We start from the raw sequence: 20,582 nt of genomic DNA, 5'->3' as shown, positions 1-20,582 counted from the left end.
GTCACTGTGGTCACTGAAAACCAAGATCAAGAGACCGAACTGACTGAAATTCCCCCAGAAAAAGAACACGAGGCGAAGATGACTGATATCATTGAATACAAGGAATCAGAGACCGAGGTTACTGAGGACAAGAAACAAGAGGTCAAGGACACAGACATCACTGAAGACAAGAACCAAGAGACCGTGGTTAATGAAGACAAGCAACAAGAGGCCGATTTTACTAAGGTCACTGAGGACAAGGAACAAGAGGCCATGGTCACTCAGATCAATGAAGACAGACCACAAGAGGCCGAGGCTAGTGAAGATAAGGAACCAGAGGCCGAGGTAACTGAGATCACCGAGGACAAGGAAGAAGAGGCCAACCTTTCGGAGATCAATGAAGATAAAGAATCAGAGGCCGGGGTGACTGAGACTACTGAGGACACACAACAAGAGGCCGACACCGCTGACGAAAAAGAACCAGAGGCCGAGGTTACTGAGATCACTGACTACAATAAACAAGAGGCCAATATCTCTAAGATCAATGAAGATAAGGAATCAGAGGTCGTGGTGACTGAGATAACTGAAAACATGGAAGCCAAAGTCAGTGAGATCACGGAAGACCAATATCAAGAGGGCGAACTGACTCAAATTCATGAAGACAAAGGACACGAGAGGAAGGTGACTGACATCACTGAATACAAGGAATCAGACCCCGAGGTTACTGAGGACAAAGAACATGAAGCCGAGGTCACTGACATCACTGAACACAAGGAACCAGAGGCCGAAGTTACTGAAGACAAGGAACCAGAAGCCGAGTTGACTAAAATCACTGAGGACAAGGAACAAGAGACCAAGGTCACTGATAGCACTCAAGAAAAGGAATTAGAAGCCGAGGTGACTGATATAACTGAAGATATAAAAGCAGAGGCCAAAGTCACCGATATCACAGAAGGCAAGGAACCAGAACACGAGGTCATTGAGATAACTGAGGAAAAGGAACAAGAGGCAAATGACATCGATATTACTGATAATAAGAAATTAGAAGAAGAGGTCATTGAAGAGAAGGAATCAGAGGCCATTGAGGACAAGGAACAAGAGGCCAAGGTCACTGAAATCAATAAACGCATACAACAAGAGGCCGAGGCTTATAAAGACAAGGAACCTGAGACCGAGGTAACTGAAATCCCTGATGACAAGAAACATGAGGTCAAGGTCACTGAGATCTCTGAAGACCAAGATCAAGAGACCAAACTGACTGAAATTCCCGAAGAAAATGATCACGAGGCGAGGCTGACTGAGATCAGTGAAGACACACAGCAAGAGGCCGAGACTAATGAAGACAAGAAATTAGAGTCCGAGGTGACTGAGATCAATGAGGACAAGGAACAAGGGGCCAAGGTCACAGAAATCAGTGAAGGCACACACCAAGAGGCCTGCGCTAATGAAGACAAGAAACAAGATGCCGAGGTTACTGAAATTCCTGATAACAAGCAACAAGAGGTCAAGGTCACTGAGGTCACTGAAAACCAAGATCAAGAGACCGAACTGACTGAAATTCCCCCAGAAAAAGAACACGAGGCGAAGGTGCCTGATATCATTGAATACAAGGAATCAGAGACCGAGGTTACTGAGGACAAGAAACAAGAGGTCAAGGACACCGACATCACTGAAGACAAGAACCAAGAGGCCGTGGTTAATGAAGACAAACAACCAGAGGCCGAGTTGTCTAAGATCACTGAGGACAAGGAACAAGAGGCCATGGTCACTGAGATCAGTGAAGACAGACCACAAGAGGCCGGGGCTAGTGAAGATAAGGAACCAGAGGCCGAGGTAACTGAGATCACCGAGGACAAGGAAGAAGAGGCCAACCTTTCGGAGATCAATGAAGATAAGGAATCAGAGGCCGGGGTGACTGAGACTACTGAGGACACACAACAAGAGGCCGACACCGCTGTCGAAAAAGAACCAGAGGCCGAGGTTACTGAGATCACTGACTACAATAAACAAGAGGCCAATATCTCTGAGATTATTAATGACAAGGAATCAGAGGTCAGGGTGACTGAGATAACTAAAAACATGGAAGCCAAAGTCAGTGAGATCACGGAAGACCAATATCAAGAGGGCGAACTGACTCAAATTCATGAAGACAAAGGACACGAGGGGGAGGTAACTGATATCACTGAATACAAGGAATCAGAGCCCGAGGTTACTGAGGACAAAGAACATGAAGCCGAGGTCACTGACATAACTGAACACAAGGAACCAGAGGCCAAGGTTACTGAAGACAAGGAACCAGAAGCCGAGTTGACTAAAATCACTGAGGACAAGGAACAAGAGACCAAGGTCACTGATAGCACTCAAGAAAAGGAATTAGAAGCCGAGGTCACTGACATCACTGAACACAAGGAACCAGAGGCCGAGGTTACTGAAGACAAGGAACCAGAAGCCGAGTTGACTAAAATCACTGAGGACAAGGAACAAGAGAGCAAGGTCACTGATAACATTCAAGAAAAGGAACTAGAAGCCGAGGTGACTGATATAACTGAAGATATAAAAGCAGAGGCCAAAGTCACCGAGATCACAGAAGGCAAGGAACCAGAACACGAGGTCATTAAGATCACTGAGGAAAAGGAACAAGAGGCAAATGACATCGATATTACCGATAATAAGAAATTAGAAGAAGAGGTCATTGAAGAGAAGGAATCAGAGGCCACTGAGGACAAGGAACAAGAGGCCAAGGTCACTGAAATCAATGAAGGCATACAACAAGAGGCCGAGGCTTATAAAGACAAGGAACCTGAGGCCGAGGTAACTGAAATCCCTGATGACAAGAAACATGAGGTCAAGGTCACTGAGATCTCTGAAGACCAAGATCAAGAGGGCAAACTGACTGAAATTCCCGAAGAAAATGAACACGAGGCGAGGGTGACTGATATCAGTGAAGACACACAGCAAGAGGCCGAGACTAATGAAGACAAGAAATTAGAGTCCGAAGTGACTGAGATCACTGAGGACAAGGAACAAGGGGCCAAGGTCACAGAAATCAGTGAAGGCACACACCAAGAGGCCTGCGCTAATGAAGACAAGAAACAAGATGCCGAGGTTACTGAAATTCCTGATAACAAGCAACAAGAGGTCAAGGTCACTGAGGTCACTGAAAACAAAGATCAAGAGACCGAACTGACTGAAATTCCCCCAGAAAAAGAACACGAGGCGAAGATGACTGATATCATTGAATACAAGGAATCAGAGACCGAGGTTACTGAGGACAAGAAACAAGAGGTCAAGGACACCGACATCACTGAAGACAAGAACCAAGAGACCGTGGTTAATGAAGACAAGCAACCAGAGGCCGAGTTGTCTAAGATCACTGAGGACAAGGAACAAGAGGCCATGGTCACTGAGATCAGTGAAGACAGACCACAAGAGGCCGAGGATAATGAAGATAAGGAACCAGAGGCCGAGGTAAGTGAGGTCACCGAGGACAATGAAGAAGATGCCAACCTTTCGGAGATCAATGAAGATAAGGAATCAGAGGCTGGGGTGCCTGAGACTACTGAGGACACACAACAAGAGGCCGACACCGCTGACGAAAAAGAACCAGAGGCCGAGGTTACTGAGATCTCTGACTACAATAAACAAGAGGCCAATATCTCTGAGATCAATAAAGACAAGGAATCAGAGGTCGTGGTGACTGAGATAACTGAAAACATGGAAGCCAAAGTCAGTGAGATCACGGAAGACCAATATCAAGAGGGCGAACTGACTCAAATTCATGAAGACAAAGGACACGAGGGGAAGGTAACTGATATCACTGAATACAAGGAATCAGAACCCGAGGTTACTGAGGACAAAGAAAATGAAGCCGAGATGACTGACATCACTGAACACAAGGAACCAGAGGCCGAAGTTACTGAAGACAAGGAACCAGAAGCCGAGTTGACTAAAATCACTGATGACAAGGAACAAGAGACCAAGGTCACTGATAGCACTCAAGAAAAGGAATTAGAAGCCGAGGTGACTGATATAACTGAAGATGTAAAAGCAGAGGCCAAAGTCACCGAGATCACAGAAGGCAAGGAACCAGAACAAGAGGGCATTGAGATAACTGAGGAAAAGGAACAAGAGGCAAATGACATCAATATCACTGATGATAAGACATTAGAAAAAGAGGGCATTGAAGAGAAGGAATCAGAGGCCATTAAGGACAAGGAACAAGAGGCCAAGGTCACTGAAATCAATGAAGGTATACAACAAGAGGCCGAGGCCGAGGTAACTGAAATCCCTGATGACAAGGAACATGAGGTCAAGGTCACTGAGATCTCTGAAGACCAAGTTCAAGAGGGCAAAATGACTGAAATTCCCGAAGAAAATGAACACGAGGCGAGGGTGACTGAGATCAGTGAAGACACACAGCAAGAGGCCGAGACTAATGAAGACAAGAAATTAGAGTCCGAGATGACTGAGATCACTGAGGACAAGGAACAAGAGGCCATGGTCACAGAAATCAGTGAATGCACACACCAAGAGGCCGAGGCTAATGAAGACAAGGAACACTATGCCGAGGTCACTGAAATTCCTGATAACAAGCAACAAGAGGTCAAGGTCACTGAAAACCAAGATCAAGAGACCGAACTGACTGAAATTCCCCCAGAAAAAGAACACGAGGCGAAGGTGACTGATATCATTGAATACAAGGAATCAGAGACCGAGGTTACTGAGGACAAGAAACAAGAGGTCAAGGACACATACATCACTGAAGACAAGAACCAAGAGGCCGTGGTTAATGAAGACAAGGAACCAGAGGCCGAGTTGTCTAAGATCACTGAGGACAAGGAACAAGAGGCCATGGTCACTGAGATCAGTGAAGACAGACCACAAGAGGCCGAGGCTAGTGAAGATAAGGAACCAGAGGCCGAGGTAAATGAGATCACCGAGAACAAGGAAGAAGAGGCCAACCTTTCGGAGATCAATGAAGATAAGGAATCAGAGGCCGGGGTGACTGAGACTACTGAGGACACACAACAAGTGGCCGACACCGCTGACGAAAACGAACCAGAGGCCGAGGTTACTGAGATCACTGACTACAATAAACAAGAGGCCAATATCTCTGAGATCAATGAAGACAAGGAATCAGAGGTCAGGGTGACTGAGATAACTGAAAACATGGAAGCCAAAGTCAGTGAGATCACGGAAGACCAATATCAAGAGGGCGAACTGACTCAAATTCATGAAGACAAAGGACACGAGGGGGAGGTAACTGACATCACTGAATACAAGGAATCAGAGCCCGAGGTTACTGAGGACAATAAACATGAAGCCGAGGTCAATGACATCACTGAACACAGTGAACCAGAGGCCGAGGTTACTCAAGACAAGGAACCAGAAGCCGAGTTGACTAAAATCACTGAGGACAAGGAACAAGAGACCAAGGTTACTGATAGCACTCAAGAAAAGGAATTAGAAGCCGAGGTGACTGATATAACTGAAGATATAAAAACAGAGGCCAAAGTCACTGAGATCACAGAAGGCAAGGAACCAGAACACGAGGTCATTGAAATCACTGAGGAAAAGAAACAAGAGGCAAATGACATCGATATCACTGATGATAAAAAAATAGAAGAAGAGGTCATTGAAGAGAAGGAATCAGAGGCCACTGAGGACAAGGAACAAGAGGCCAAGGTCACTGAAATCAATGAAGGCATTCAACAAGAGGCCGAGGCTAATAAAGACAAGGAACATGAGGCCGATGTAACTGAAATCCCTGATGATAAGGAACATGAGGTCAAGGTCACTGAGATCTCTGAAGACCAAGTTCAAGAGGGCAAACTGACTGAAATTCCCGAAGAAAATGAACACGTGGCGAGGGTGACTGAGATCAGTGAAGACACACAGCAAGAGGCCGAGACTAATGAAGACAAGAAATTAGGGTCCGAGATGACTGAGATCACTGAGGACAAGGAACAAGAGGCCAAGGTCACAGAAATCAGTGAAGGCACACACCAAGAGGCCGGCACTAATGAAGACAAGGAACAAGAGGCTGAGGTTAATGAAATTCCTGATAACAAGCAACAAGAGGTCAAGGTCACTGATGTCACTGAAAACCAAGATCAAGAGACCGAACTGACTGTAATTCACCCAGAAACAGAACACGAGGCGAAGGTGACTGATATCATTGAATACAAGGAATCAGAGACCGAGGTTATTGAGGACAAGAAACAAGAGGTCAAGGACACAGACATCACTGAAGACAAGAACCAAGAGGCCGTGGTTAATGAAGACAAGCAACCAGAGGCCGAGTTGTCTAAGATCACTGAGGACAAGGAACAAGAGGCCATGGTCACTGAGATCAGTGAAGACAGACCACAAGAGGCCGGGGCTAGTGAAGATAAGGAACCAGAGGCCGAGGTAACTGAGATCACCGAGGACAAGGAAGAAGAGGCCAACCTTTCGGAGATCAATGAAGATAAGGAATCAGAGGCCGGGGTGACTGAGACTACTGAGGACACACAACAAATGGCCGACACCGCTGTCGAAAAAGAACCAGAGGCCGAGGTTACTGAGATCACTGACTACAATAAACAAGAGGCCAATATCTCTGAGATTATTAATGACAAGGAATCAGAGGTCAGGGTGACTGAGATAACTAAAAACATGGAAGCCAAAGTCAGTGAGATCACGGAAGACCAATATCAAGAGGGCGAACTGACTCAAATTCATGAAGACAAAGGACACGAGGGGGAGGTAACTGATATCACTGAATACAAGGAATCAGAGCCCGAGGTTACTGAGGACAAAGAACATGAAGCCGAGGTCACTGACATAACTGAACACAAGGAACCAGAGGCCAAGGTTACTGAAGACAAGGAACCAGAAGCCGAGTTGACTAAAATCACTGAGGACAAGGAACAAGAGACCAAGGTCACTGATAGCACTCAAGAAAAGGAATTAGAAGCCGAGGTCACTGACATCACTGAACACAAGGAACCAGAGGCCGAGGTTACTGAAGACAAGGAACCAGAAGCCGAGTTGACTAAAATCACTGAGGACAAGGAACAAGAGACCAAGGTCACTGATAACATTCAAGAAAAGGAACTAGAAGCCGAGGTGACTGATATAACTGAAGATATAAAAGCAGAGGCCAAAGTCACCGAGATCACAGAAGGCAAGGAACCAGAACACGAGGTCATTGAGATCACTGAGGAAAAGGAACAAGAGGCAAATGACATCGATATTACCGATAATAAGAAATTAGAAGAAGAGGTCATTGAAGAGAAGGAATCAGAGGCCACTGAGGACAAGGAACAAGAGGCCAAGGTCACTGAAATCAATGAAGGCATACAACAAGAGGCCGAGGCTTATAAAGACAAGGAACCTGAGGCCGAGGTAACTGAAATCCCTGATGACAAGAAACATGAGGTCAAAGTCACTGAGATCTCTGAAGACCAAGATCAAGAGGGCAAACTGACTGAAATTCCCGAAGAAAATGAACACGAGGCGAGGGTGACTGATATCAGTGAAGACACACAGCAAGAGGCCGAGACTAATGAAGACAAGAAATTAGAGTCCGAGGTGACTGAGATCACTGATGACAAGGAACAAGGGGCCAAGGTCACAGAAATCAGTGAAGGCACACACCAAGAGGCCTGCGCTAATGAAGACAAGAAACAAGATGCCGAGGTTACTGAAATTCCTGATAACAAGCAACAAGAGGTCAAGGTCACTGAGGTCACTGAAAACAAAGATCAAGAGACCGAACTGACTGAAATTCCCCCAGAAAAAGAACACGAGGCGAAGATGACTGATATCATTGAATACAAGGAATCAGAGACCGAGGTTACTGAGGACAAGAAACAAGAGGTCAAGGACACCGACATCACTGAAGACAAGAACCAAGAGACCGTGGTTAATGAAGACAAGCAACCAGAGGCCGAGTTGTCTAAGATCACTGAGGACAAGGAACAAGAGGCCATGGTCACTGAGATCAGTGAAGACAGACAACAAGAGGCCGAGGATAATGAAGATAAGGAACCAGAGGCCGAGGTAAGTGAGGTCACCGAGGACAATGAAGAAGATGCCAACCTTTCGGAGATCAATGAAGATAAGGAATCAGAGGCTGGGGTGCTTGAGACTACTGAGGACACACAACAAGAGGCCGACACCGCTGACGAAAAAGAACCAGAGGCCGAGGTTACTGAGATCTCTGACTACAATAAACAAGAGGCCAATATCTCTGAGATCAATAAAGACAAGGAATCAGAGGTCGTGGTGACTGAGATAACTGAAAACATGGAAGCCAAAGTCAGTGAGATCACGGAAGACCAATATCAAGAGGGCGAACTGACTCAAATTCATGAAGACAAAGGACACGAGGAGAAGGTAACTGATATCACTGAATACAAGGAATCAGAACCCGAGGTTACTGAGGACAAAGAAAATGAAGCCGAGGTGACTGACATCACTGAACACAAGGAACCAGAGGCCGAAGTTACTGAAGACAAGGAACAAGAAGCCGAGTTGACTAAAATCACTGAGGACAAGGAACAAGAGACCAAGGTCACTGATAGCACTCAAGAAAAGGAATTAGAAGCCGAGGTGACTGATATAACTGAAGATGTAAAAGCAGAGGCCAAAGTCACCGAGATCACAGAAGGCAAGGAACCAGAACAAGAGGGCATTGAGATAACTGAGGAAAAGGAACAAGAGGCAAATGACATCAATATCACTGATGATAAGACATTAGAAAAAGAGGGCATTGAAGAGAAGGAATCAGAGGCCATTAAGGACAAGGAACAAGAGGCCAAGGTCACTGAAATCAATGAAGGTATACAACAAGAGGCCGAGGCCGAGGTAACTGAAATCCCTGATGACAAGGAACATGAGGTCAAGGTCACTGAGATCTCTGAAGACCAAGTTCAAGAGGGCAAACTGACTGAAATTCCCGAAGAAAATGAACACGAGGCGAGGGTGACTGAGATCAGTGAAGACACACAGCAAGAGGCCGAGACTAATGAAGACAAGAAATTAGAGTCCGAGATGACTGAGATCACTGAGGACAAGGAACAAGAGGCCAAGGTCACAGAAATCAGTGAATGCACACACCAAGAGGCCGAGGCTAATGAAGACAAGGAACACTATGCCGAGGTTACTGAAATTCCTGATAACAAGCAACAAGAGGTCAAGGTCACTGAAAACCAAGATCAAGAGACCGAACTGACTGAAATTCCCCCAGAAAAAGAACACGAGGCGAAGGTGACTGATATCATTGAATACAAGGAATCAGAGACCGAGGTTACTGAGGACAAGAAACAAGAGGTCAAGGACACATACATCACTGAAGACAAGAACCAAGAGGCCGTGGTTAATGAAGACAAGCAACCAGAGGCCGAGTTGTCTAAGATCACTGAGGACAAGGAACAAGAGGCCATGGTCACTGAGATCAGTGAAGACAGACCACAAGAGGCCGAGGCTAGTGAAGATAAGGAACCAGAGGCCGAGGTAAATGAGATCACCGAGAACAAGGAAGAAGAGGCCAACCTTTCGGAGATCAATGAAGATAAGGAATCAGAGGCAGGGGTGACTGAGACTACTGAGGACACACAACAAGTGGCCGACACCGCTGACGAAAAAGAACCAGAGGCCGAGGTTACTGAGATCACTGACTACAATAAACAAGAGGCCAATATCTCTGAGATCAATGAAGACAAGGAATCAGAGGTCAGGGTGACTGAGATAACTGAAAACATGGAAGCCAAAGTCAGTGAGATCACGGAAGACCAATATCAAGAGGGCGAACTGACTCAAATTCATGAAGACAAAGGACACGAGGGGGAGGTAACTGACATCACTGAATACAAGGAATCAGAGCCCGAGGTTACTGAGGACAAAAAACATGAAGCCGAGGTCACTGACATCACTGAACACAGTGAACCAGAGGCCGAGGTTACTCAAGACAAGGAACCAGAAGCCGAGTTGACTAAAATCACTGAGGACAAGGAACAAGAGACCAAGGTTACTGATAGCACTCAAGAAAAGGAATTAGAAGCCGAGGTGACTGATATAACTGAAGATATAAAAACAGAGGCCAAAGTCACTGAGATCACAGAAGGCAAGGAACCAGAACACGAGGTCATTGAGATCACTGAGAAAAAGAAACAAGAGGCAAATGACATCGATATCACTGATGATAAAAAAATAGAAGAAGAGGTCATTGAAGAGAAGGAATCAGAGGCCACTGAGGACAAGGAACAAGAGGCCAAGGTCACTGAAATCAATGAAGGCATTCAACAAGAGGCCGAGGCTAATAAAGACAAGGAACATGAGGCCGATGTAACTGAAATCCCTGATGATAAGGAACATGAGGTCAAGGTCACTGAGATCTCTGAAGACCAAGATAAAGAGGGCGAACTGACTGAAATTCCCGAAGAAAATGAACACGTGGCGAGGGTGACTGAGATCAGTGAAGACACACAGCAAGAGGCCGAGACTAATGAAGACAAGAAATTAGGGTCCGAGATGACTGAGATCACTGAGGACAAGGAACAAGAGGCCAAGGTCACAGAAATCAGTGAAGGCACACACCAAGAGGCCGGCACTAATGAAGACAAGGAACAAGAGGCTGAGGTTACTGAAATTCCTGATAACAAGCAACAAGAGGTCAAGGTCACTGATGTCACTGAAAACCAAGATCAAGAGACCGAACTGACTGTAATTCACCCAGAAAAAGAACACGATGCGAAGGTGACTGATATCATTGAATACAAGGAATCAGAGACCGAGGTTATTGAGGACAAGAAACAAGAGGTCAAGGACACAGACATCACTGAAGACAAGAACCAAGAGGCCGTGGTTAATGAAGACAAGCAACCAGAGGCCGAGTTGTCTAAGATCACTGAGGACAAAGAACAAGAGGCCATGGTCACTGAGATCAGTGAAGACAGACCACAAGAGGCCGAGGCTAATGAAGATAAGGAACCAGAGGCCGAGGTAACTGAGATCACCGAGGACAAGGAAGAAGAGGCCAACCTTTCGGAGATCAATGAAGATAAGGAATCAGAGGCCGGGGTGACTGAGACTACTGAGGACACACAACAAGTGGCCGACACCGCTGATGAAAAAGAACCAAAGGCCGAGGTAACTGAGATCACTGACTACAATAAACAAGAGGCCAATATCTCTGAGATTATTAATGACAAGGAATCAGAGGTCAGGGTGACTGAGATAACTAAAAACATGGAAGCCAAAGTCACTGAGATCACTGAAGACCAATATCAAGAGGGCGAACTGACTGAAATTCCCGAAGAAAATGAACACGAGGCGAAGGTGACTGAAATCAGTGAAGACACACAACAAGAGGCCGAGACAAATGAAGACAAGGAATTAGAGGCCGAGGTGACTGAGACCACTAAGGACAAGGAACAAGAGGCCAAGGTCACAGAAATCAGTGAAGGCACACACCAAGAGGCCGAGGCTTATGAAAACAAGGAACAAGAGGTGGAGGTAACTGAAATCCCTGATCACATGCAACAAGTGGTCAAGGTCACAAAAATTACTGAAAACAAAGATCAAGAAAGCGAACTGACTGAAATTCCCGAAGAAAAAGAACACGAGGCGAAGGTGACTGATATCATTGAATACAAGGAATCAGAGACCGAGGTTACTGAGGACAAGAAACAAGAGGTCAAGGATACTGAGATCAGTGAAGACAAGAACCATGAGGCCGTGGTAACTGAAGATAAGCAACCAGAGGCCGAGTTAACTAAAATCATTAAGGACAAGGAACAAAAGGCCAAGGTCACTGAGGTGAGTGAAGACACACAACAAAAGGCCGAGGCTAATGAAGACAAGGAACCAGAAGCCGATGTATTTGAGATCACTGAGGATAAGGAACAAGTGGCCGAAGTAACTGAGATGAGTGAAGGCTCAAAACAAGAGGCCGAGGCTCATAAAGACAAGGAACAAGAGGCAGAGGTAACTGAGATCATTAAGGACAAGGAAAAAGAAGCCAAGCTCTCTGAGATCTATGAAGACAAGGAATCAGACGCCGAGGTGACAGAGATAACTAAAGACATGGAAGCCAAAGTCAGTGAGATCACGGAAGACCAAGATCAAGAGGACGAACTATCTGAAAGTCCTGAAGACAAAGGACACGAGGGGAAGGTAACTGATATCACTGAATACAAGGAATCAGATCCCGAGTTTACTGAGGACAAAGAAAATGAGGCCGAGGTCACTGACAACACTGAACACAAGGAACCAGAGGCAGAGGTTAATGAAGACAAGAAACCAGAAGCCGAGTTGACTAAAATCACTGAGGACAAAGAACAAGAGACCAAGGTAACTGATGACACTAAAGAAAAGGAATTAGAAGCCGAGGTGACTGATATAACTGAAGATATGAAAGCAGAGGCCAAAGTCACCGAGATCACAGAAGGCAAGGAACCAGAACACGAGGTCATTGATATCACTGAGGAAAAGAAACAAGAGGCAAATGACATCGATATCACTGATGATAAGAAATTAGAAGAAGAGGTCATTGAAGAGAAGGAATCAGAGGCCATTGAGGACAAGGAACAAGAGGCCAAGGTCACTGAAATTAGTGAAGGTATACAACAAGAGGCCGAGGCTAATGAAGACAAGTTACCAGAGGCCGAGGTAACTGAAATCCCTGATGACAAGGAACATGAGGTGAAGTGCACTGAGATCACTGAAGACCAAGATCAAGAGGGCGAACTGACTGAAATTCCCCAAGAAAATGAACACGAGGCGAAGGTGACTGAGATCAGTAAAGACACACAGCAAGAGGCCGAGACTTGTGAAGACAAGGATCCAGAGGCCGCGGTTACTGACATCACAAAACACAAGGAACAAGAGGCCAAGCTTACTGCGATCAGTGAAGACAAAAAACAAGAGGCATTGACTACTGAATACAATGAGCCAGAGACCGAAGTCATTGAGATCTGTGAGAACAAGGAACAAGAGGCCAAGGTCACTGCGATCACTGACGATAATGAATCAGAGGCTGAGATCACTGAGATATATGAAGACATTGAAGAAGTAGCAAAGGTCAATGAGATCACTAAAGACGAGATACCAGAATCCGAGGTCACCGAGTTAACTGAAGACAGGGAACCAGAGGCGAAGGTCACTGAGATAACTCACAAAATAGAACAAGAGGTAGAGGTCGCTGAGATCATGGAATACAAGCAATCAGAATCCGACATCATTGAGATCACTGAAGACAATGAAAAAGAGGACAAGATCACTGAGATCATTGAAGAGAAAAGTCCAGAGGTCACTGAAGTAGAGAACGAGGTCACTGCGCTCATGGAGGACGTGAAACAAGAGGCCAAGGTCACTGAGATTTGTGCAGACAAAGAACAGGAGGCCTTAAATACTAAATGCAAGGAACTAGAGGCCGAGATCACTAAGAACACTGAGAAAGAAAAACAAGATGTCAACGTTACGGAGATCACTGAAGACCAAGAACAAGCGGGCGATCTGATTGAGATCTTTGACGATAATGAAGAAGAGGCGAATGTTACAGTGATCACTGACGACCAGGAACCGAAGGCCGTGGTGACTGAGATTACTGAAGACCAACAACCAAAGGGTGAACAGACTGCGATCCCTGAATACAATAAAAAAGAAGCAAAAATCACTGAGATCACTGAAGAACTAGAACAAGAGTCTTTGGTCATTCAGGAGAAGAAACAAGAGTCAATAATTGCTGGGGACAGGGGACAAGAGGCCGAGGTCACTCAGATTTGTGAAGACATAGAACAAGAGTCCGAAACTACTGAATCCAAGAAACCGAAGGTCGAGGTCACTGACATCACCGAGGACTATGAACGAAAGTCCAATGTCACTGAGATCACTGAAGACCAAGAACAAGACGGCGAACAAACTGAGATCCCTGAAGACAATGAACAAGAGGCGAAGGTCACTAAGATCACAAAAGAAATAGAACAAGATTCCTTAGTCACTGAAGTTAAGAAACCAAAGTCAATGGCCACTGAAGATAGGGAACCAGACGTTGAGATCACTGAGATCACAATGAAAGGGGAAAAAGAGGTCAAGGTCTCTAAAATCACTGAAGGCCAAGAACAGCAGGTAGGACTGACTGACACATTAGAAGACAATAAACAAGAAGCTGTTGTAACTGTGATCAACGATAACAAGGAACTGGAAGCCGGGGTAACTGAGATCACTGACAACAAGAAACAAGAGACCAAGGTCCATGTGATCACTGAAAACAATGAACAAAAGGCCGAAATTACTAAAGACAATGACCCAGATGCCGAGATTACTGAGATTACTGAGGACAAGGAACAAGAAGCCAAGGTCACTAAGATCAGTGAAGACCAACAACCAGAGGCCGAGGTGACTGAGATCCCTGAAGGCAATGAACAAAAGGCGATGGTCACTGAGATCTCTGAAGAAATAGAACAAGATAACTTGGTCACTGAAAACGAAAACCCAAAGTCAATGGACACTGAAGACAGGGAACCAGGGTTTGACGTCACTGAGATCCAAAATGACAAAGAACAAGAATCCTTGAATACTGAAGACAAGGAGCTAGAGGCAGAGGTCACTGAGATCACTAAAGTTAAGGAACCAGAAGCCGATGTGACTGGGACAATTAAAGACAATGATTCAAATGCCGAGGTTATTAAGAGCATGGAGGATAGAGAACAAGATGCCGATGCTACTGAAAACATAAAAGACAATGCTTCAGGGGTAAAGAGCACAGAGATTGTAGAAGTGAATAAACAGGAGACCGATGTCACTGAGATCACCGAATACCATGAAAAAGAGGCCGAGATCACTGACGTCATGGAACCAGAGACCGAAATCACTGAAGACAGGGAACCAGAGGCCGAGGTCAATGAAATCTCTGAACACAAAAAAATAGAGGCCGGGGTCACTGAGATAACTGAAGACATGGTAAAGGAGACAAATGTCACTAATATCACTGAAGACAAGGAACCAGAAACCGAGGTCACTGGGATCTCTGAAGACAATGATCATGAGGAAACGGTCACTGAAATAACTGAAAACCAGGAACAAGAGAAAGGGGTCACTGAGATCACTGAAGAAAACGAACAAGAGGTCAAGTTCACTGACATACTTGAAAACAATGAATCAGAGGACGAGGTCACTGGGATCATTTTAGAGCAGGAACTAGAAGCCAGGCCCACCAAAGAAACGGATTCAGAAGGCGTGGTTACTAAGATGACTGAAATCAATATACCAGAGACCGATGTCACTGAGATCACTGACGACAAGGAACAGGAGACCGATGTCACTAAGATTATGGGAGACAAGGAACAAGAGGCCGATGTTACTGAAGACAAGGAACCAAATGTCCAGGTCAATAAGGTCACTGTGAACAATGAGCAAGATGCCAAGGTCACTGGGATCACTGAAGAGAAGAAAGAAGTGAACATTGCTTCTAAAGGTAAGGAACCCGAGTCCGAAATTACTGAGGACCAGGAAAATGAAAAAAATGTCACTGAAAAGAAGGAAATGGATACCACATTCAGTGAAGACAAAGAACCCGAAATCGCCGAGGACAAGAATGTCGAAGCAATTATTACAGAAGAGAAACAACTAGAGGCCGATATAATTGAAGACAAGAATGTCGAAGCAATTATTACAGAAGAGAAACAACTGGAGGCCGATATAATTGAAGACAAAACGGTCAGAGCAATTTTGACTGAAGAGAAGGAACCCGACACCGAAGAAATAACTAGTAGTGACGGAAAGGAATCTTATATCACTCAGGACAAGGATGTCAAAATCATGGTCGCTAAAGCGAAGGAATCTGAAAACGAAATCAGTGAATACAATGAGGTCGAAACCATTGTAAATGAAGAAAATGAACCCCAAGCAGACATCACTGGGGACAATGAGGTCGAAGCCATTGTGGTTGACGAAAACGAATCCGAGCCCGTGATCACAAATTCCAAGGAGCTCCAAGTCATTGTCACTGAAGAGAATGAAGCCGAGGCTGAAATGACTGAAGACAACGAGGTCACAGCCATTGTGGCTGAAGAAAAAACAACCGAGGCGGAGATCACGGAGGACAAGGAGCTCGAAGCCATTGTCACTGAAGAGAATGAATCTGAGGCCGAAATTAATGAAGACATGGATGTCGAAACCATTGTGACTATAAAGAAGGAACCCGAGGACGATATCACTGAAGACACCGATGACGAAACCCTTGTCAAAGACAACAATGAATCTGAAGCCGAAATCACTGAAGACAATAAGGTCGATATCGTTGTAACTGAAGAGAAAGAAAACGAAGCCAAGATCACTATTGGCAAGGTGCTCGAAACCATTGTCACTGACGAGATGATACTAGGTACCGAAATAATCGAAGACAAGGAGGTCGAAGCCATTGTGACTAAAGAGAAGGAACTCGAAGGCGACACCAGTGACGACAAAGAAGAGGAAGCTATTGTCATTGGTGATAAAAACATTGAGACTGATGCCGCATTCAATAAGGAAGTCGAAGCGATTATCAATGTAAATAATGAGTATGTTGCTAATGTAATTGAAAGCAGAAAAGTTTCAAAGGGCGATAAAGATCTCGAGTCTGAAGCTGCTCCCGATACTAATGTCAAAGCCATTGTCGCTGTCGATAAGGAACATGCCGACATCTGTAAAGACAAGCAATCTGAAGCCACGATCACTGAAGACAAAGAAACGGAGGCCGTACTCACTTACGAAAATGAGATCAGAGTTATTGTTACTAGCGAGAAGGAAGCGGAGGCAGAGCTCAACGAAATCCTGTATAGTGATGGCGATAACGACACATACGCGGATACGTTTGAATCTTTATCCGAAAACACGTCGACACAGCAAATTACGAATACCAAGAACACAAAAATCACATACGAAGACACCGATGGTAAATACAACTTTGGCAAGGAAGTCGATGTTATAATTTCTCAAGAAAATAATAACAAGGTCGCAGAAGAGAGACAAACTGACCAAGATTTTTCGGAAGACAACAAAACTGATGCCGACATGAGAATAGAGAAAGTGACAGAAAACGAGTTTACTGATGACAATAATATCGAACAAGGTTTTATTGATCAATTTGAACAAATAATATTTGAGATTGAAAATGAGGAACACATAGATCATGTGGATAAAATAAAAGAAAACGAACAATCAAAGCGCACCTCTGACGAAGAGAATACCCTCATTACAATGGAACATGATATCACAGAATATAGTCAAGTAGATATTTCTGAAAACGAATACATTTCAAATGGAGAAAAATCACAAAAGTCTGACAAATCAGATGACAAAGAACCAAAACTGGATATCATAAAAGATAAAGAACCAAAACGTATCACAGATTGTGATACAGAAGTCACCAAAGACAAAGAAGGTATGGAAAACAAGGAATCAACACCTAATATAATTGCAGACGAATCTTCGGTCGCAGTCTATAATGGGAAAGCATCTGAAACCGACATTACCGATAACAACACACATGAGGTAGACTTTACACAAGTCGGTACTCCGGAAGATCAGAAAAACTGTTTCGAACCTGTGAACACAGCAGAAAAACTATCCGAGATCCAAATGGAAGGCAACATAGTAGAACTCAACGAATCAGAACACAAAATTGATGAGCTAAATGTCACTGAATTGACAGAAACCGAAGTCATGAAGATCGAAGAGGCTCACCAAATTGCCAAAGAATTAGTTGAGAAAATGTTCCAAGAACTCCTAGAACAAAATCATGTAGATTTAGATGACATAGAAACAGAAACCAGTTTCACTGTAGAAAAAGAGCCCGCAGATACTATCAAAGGAGACGTTAAGCCAAAACCACTTAGCGGAAATGTAACCGGATCCAATGTCTCAATTGACAATATGCCAAAAGATGATGTTTCAGAGGACAAAAACATCCATCCAGAAATTATAGAGACCAAAGCGTCAGATTCGGAAGATGTAGATATCAGAAGGCTGGAAAATGACATAGACGATCATATCTCTAAAATGTCCACGCTGTCAGATATAACGTCAAAGGAGCTGTATTCTTACGAGGAAACCCCACTGTCCGCGATGTCAACAAATAGTGATGACGTCACTGACACATACACCGATACTTTTGAGTCATTGTCGGAAAACCTATCTTCACAGCAAGGCACAGACACGAAAGTAATGAAGACATCAAACGAAGCCATGCTTACCGGGAAGTCTTTACTTAGCTCCGAGTTGCTTTTCAGGAACCAGAAGAAATCTTCATTGTCCGATTTTGAAGACCTACCGCTTGAATAAGGATATTAAAAAGGACTAAATATCAAATGTGTTGGAAAATTTAACAATGTGAAGTATTTGTTGACGCACACATACTGGACCATATTATGCTATATAATAAGAATACATGTTTAGGTTTCTTTTCAATATCATGGATTGTATATTCACTGTTAGTCTGTAGGGGGTTTATATTTTACATTTTGTGTATATGAAATCATTATCATTTCCGATTGCATTTATATTATAATATGTATTATAGCCTGTATTTATGTTAATATATTGAATATATCTTCCTGCTGTTAAGTTGTACATGGTTTTGCCAGTACAGGGTGTATACTTATGTACATATTCCGTTTTTAAGTTAATTTATGATCAACTGCCAAATTGTTGTATTCACAGTTTTTGTGATTAAAATGAATTGATATGAACTAGTTGTAATTTATTTGAGATGCCTCTCAAAACACACCTATATAATAGATTTTGAGAAGTAATGGCAACCTAGAAAATAACTATGCTAAGATCGGATCTTGAGCTTTATAAATTGACAGTTAGCTAAGTGAAAGTAATTTTAAAAAAATCTCTACTTACTAGGAAGTCGTGGTAATCTCGGGAAAATCCATACTAAAGTTCACAGTAAACTCTATACGGTGGCGATAAAGTAACTGTGCATGATCAAAAACATGCCTAATTATAATCTCAGGATGTTGTCTGATTATTCAGCGCATTAATTATTCAAGAAATCTCTGATACAGAGGGTACTCCCCCATAACATGCAGTTTTCTAGAATACCGGTACTGTGATCTTAACATATGATAGCTTTAAGGTTAAGAAATAAAAAGTATCTTACACGAGTCGTCATATAATAAACAATTATATTCAACGAGTTCAATAAATTTGTTAGTAAGCGAGACTTTAGCGAGCTTACTGATTTATTTCGTTGCGTTGAATGACTAAACCTGTAAGTGTTGCCATGACCTTTCAGGTTGGGACACGACCAAATATACTCGAAGTGCATATATGCAGAATTCCTAAATGATTAAACTTTATGGGCCGACAGCGATGCAAAAGTGGGTGGGGAAGGTCAAAAACTAAAACGTTCAAAAAATACATGTATTATTAAGCTTTGAGGAACAATCTTTTTTGGGAGTGAAACATTTATTCTTGGCGACATATTTTGGTAAGTTAGGAGTTAAGCAAAATTTACAAAAGAAGGTTTTAACAGATTTGGATAAAAAACATTCACATTATTACGGAAAGGTATGTCGACATTAGTACTTCGTTTTATGTCAAAATACCCCAGACTACCTATTCAATAATGACTTGAGAGATCTTGATGATATCTTGTCTACTGAGAAAGTTATTCCGAAAAGTGATGAAATTTCGTGGATGAAATTCATTTCCGGGTTACAAAAATGCATATATATTTTTTTTTAAAATAGATGCAATCAACACAAAGCCACGAGACATTATTTCTTGGGCAGTTCCGATAAAGCTGGCCCACAAACATATTCTTTTTGTATCAAGACATTTCCGGGAAAACGTAAATGATTTTTTATTGAAAATCTGATAAAATATTCTTACGTAAAAGATGCTAAACTCTTATATACAGCCTTTCATGTTGCATCGGACATATGTGTCATGCTTGTGAAATATTGAACCTCAAAATTAAATGGAAATTGATTTTTTTAAACATTTACAATTTTGGTCCCTCTTTCGACTTTTGCATCGCTGCCGACCCTTAAGTGTGATCTTAGAACTTTGTGGTAGGGTCGCCGATTTTCCACCAGACTATATGTGCTAGAGTCATAGTTCTTGTACACTGCACTTCCTGTCATTGTGCTTTACCATTATATGAAGTTTCATCCAATCATTTTTAATTCATGCTCCGGACAAAAGAAACGTATCATAGGCTAATAACTCTAAAAAATAAATATAGCCATGGATTTTAATCACTTTACTTCCTCTCTTTGTGCTTTGTCATTACATGAAGTTTCAATAAATTTCACCCAGTAGTTTTCAAGTTATAGTCCGGACAAAAGTTGAACACCAAAAAGACACAACAAAGGGCAGTAACTCTGCAATTTGCTAAAATATAGATATGGCTCTTTTATACTGCACTTCCTCTTATTGTCCTTTAACAATTATTTGAAGTTTTAATTAGATTAAATCTGGTAGTTTTCACGTGTCCGGACATGAAAAAGTAACAAAGGAAAAAAGCTTCAATTCGCAAAAGCAGAGTTATGGTTCCTATACAATGCACTACCTCTCATCATGTTCTACAATTATATAAAGTTTAATTAAATTCCATCTATTAG

General features: G+C 43.2%; 2 protein-coding genes across 2 annotated transcripts in view; both read left to right on the top strand.

Annotated features, from left to right (window-relative positions):
* The window catches only part of LOC128245836 (titin-like), a 43,801-nt gene extending 43,719 nt beyond the window's left edge, over positions 1-82 (top strand). Inside the window, exon 13 of the mRNA XM_052964061.1 lies at positions 59-82. Coding sequence (XP_052820021.1) covers positions 59-82 — 24 coding nt within the window. The remainder of the gene's footprint in view (positions 1-58) is intronic.
* LOC128245835 (extracellular matrix-binding protein EbhA-like) lies at positions 79-18,684 on the top strand. Its single transcript, XM_052964060.1, has one exon. It carries the CDS (start codon positions 79-81, stop codon positions 18,286-18,288), a length of 18,210 nt encoding a protein of 6,069 aa, XP_052820020.1. The 3' UTR covers positions 18,289-18,684.
* The last annotated feature ends 1,898 nt before the right edge of the window (positions 18,685-20,582 follow it).

Source organism: Mya arenaria, chromosome 9, assembly GCF_026914265.1.
Source record: "Mya arenaria isolate MELC-2E11 chromosome 9, ASM2691426v1".
Taxonomy (NCBI): Eukaryota; Metazoa; Mollusca; class Bivalvia; order Myida; family Myidae; genus Mya; species Mya arenaria.
This window is presented reverse-complemented; position numbering and strand designations above follow the sequence as displayed.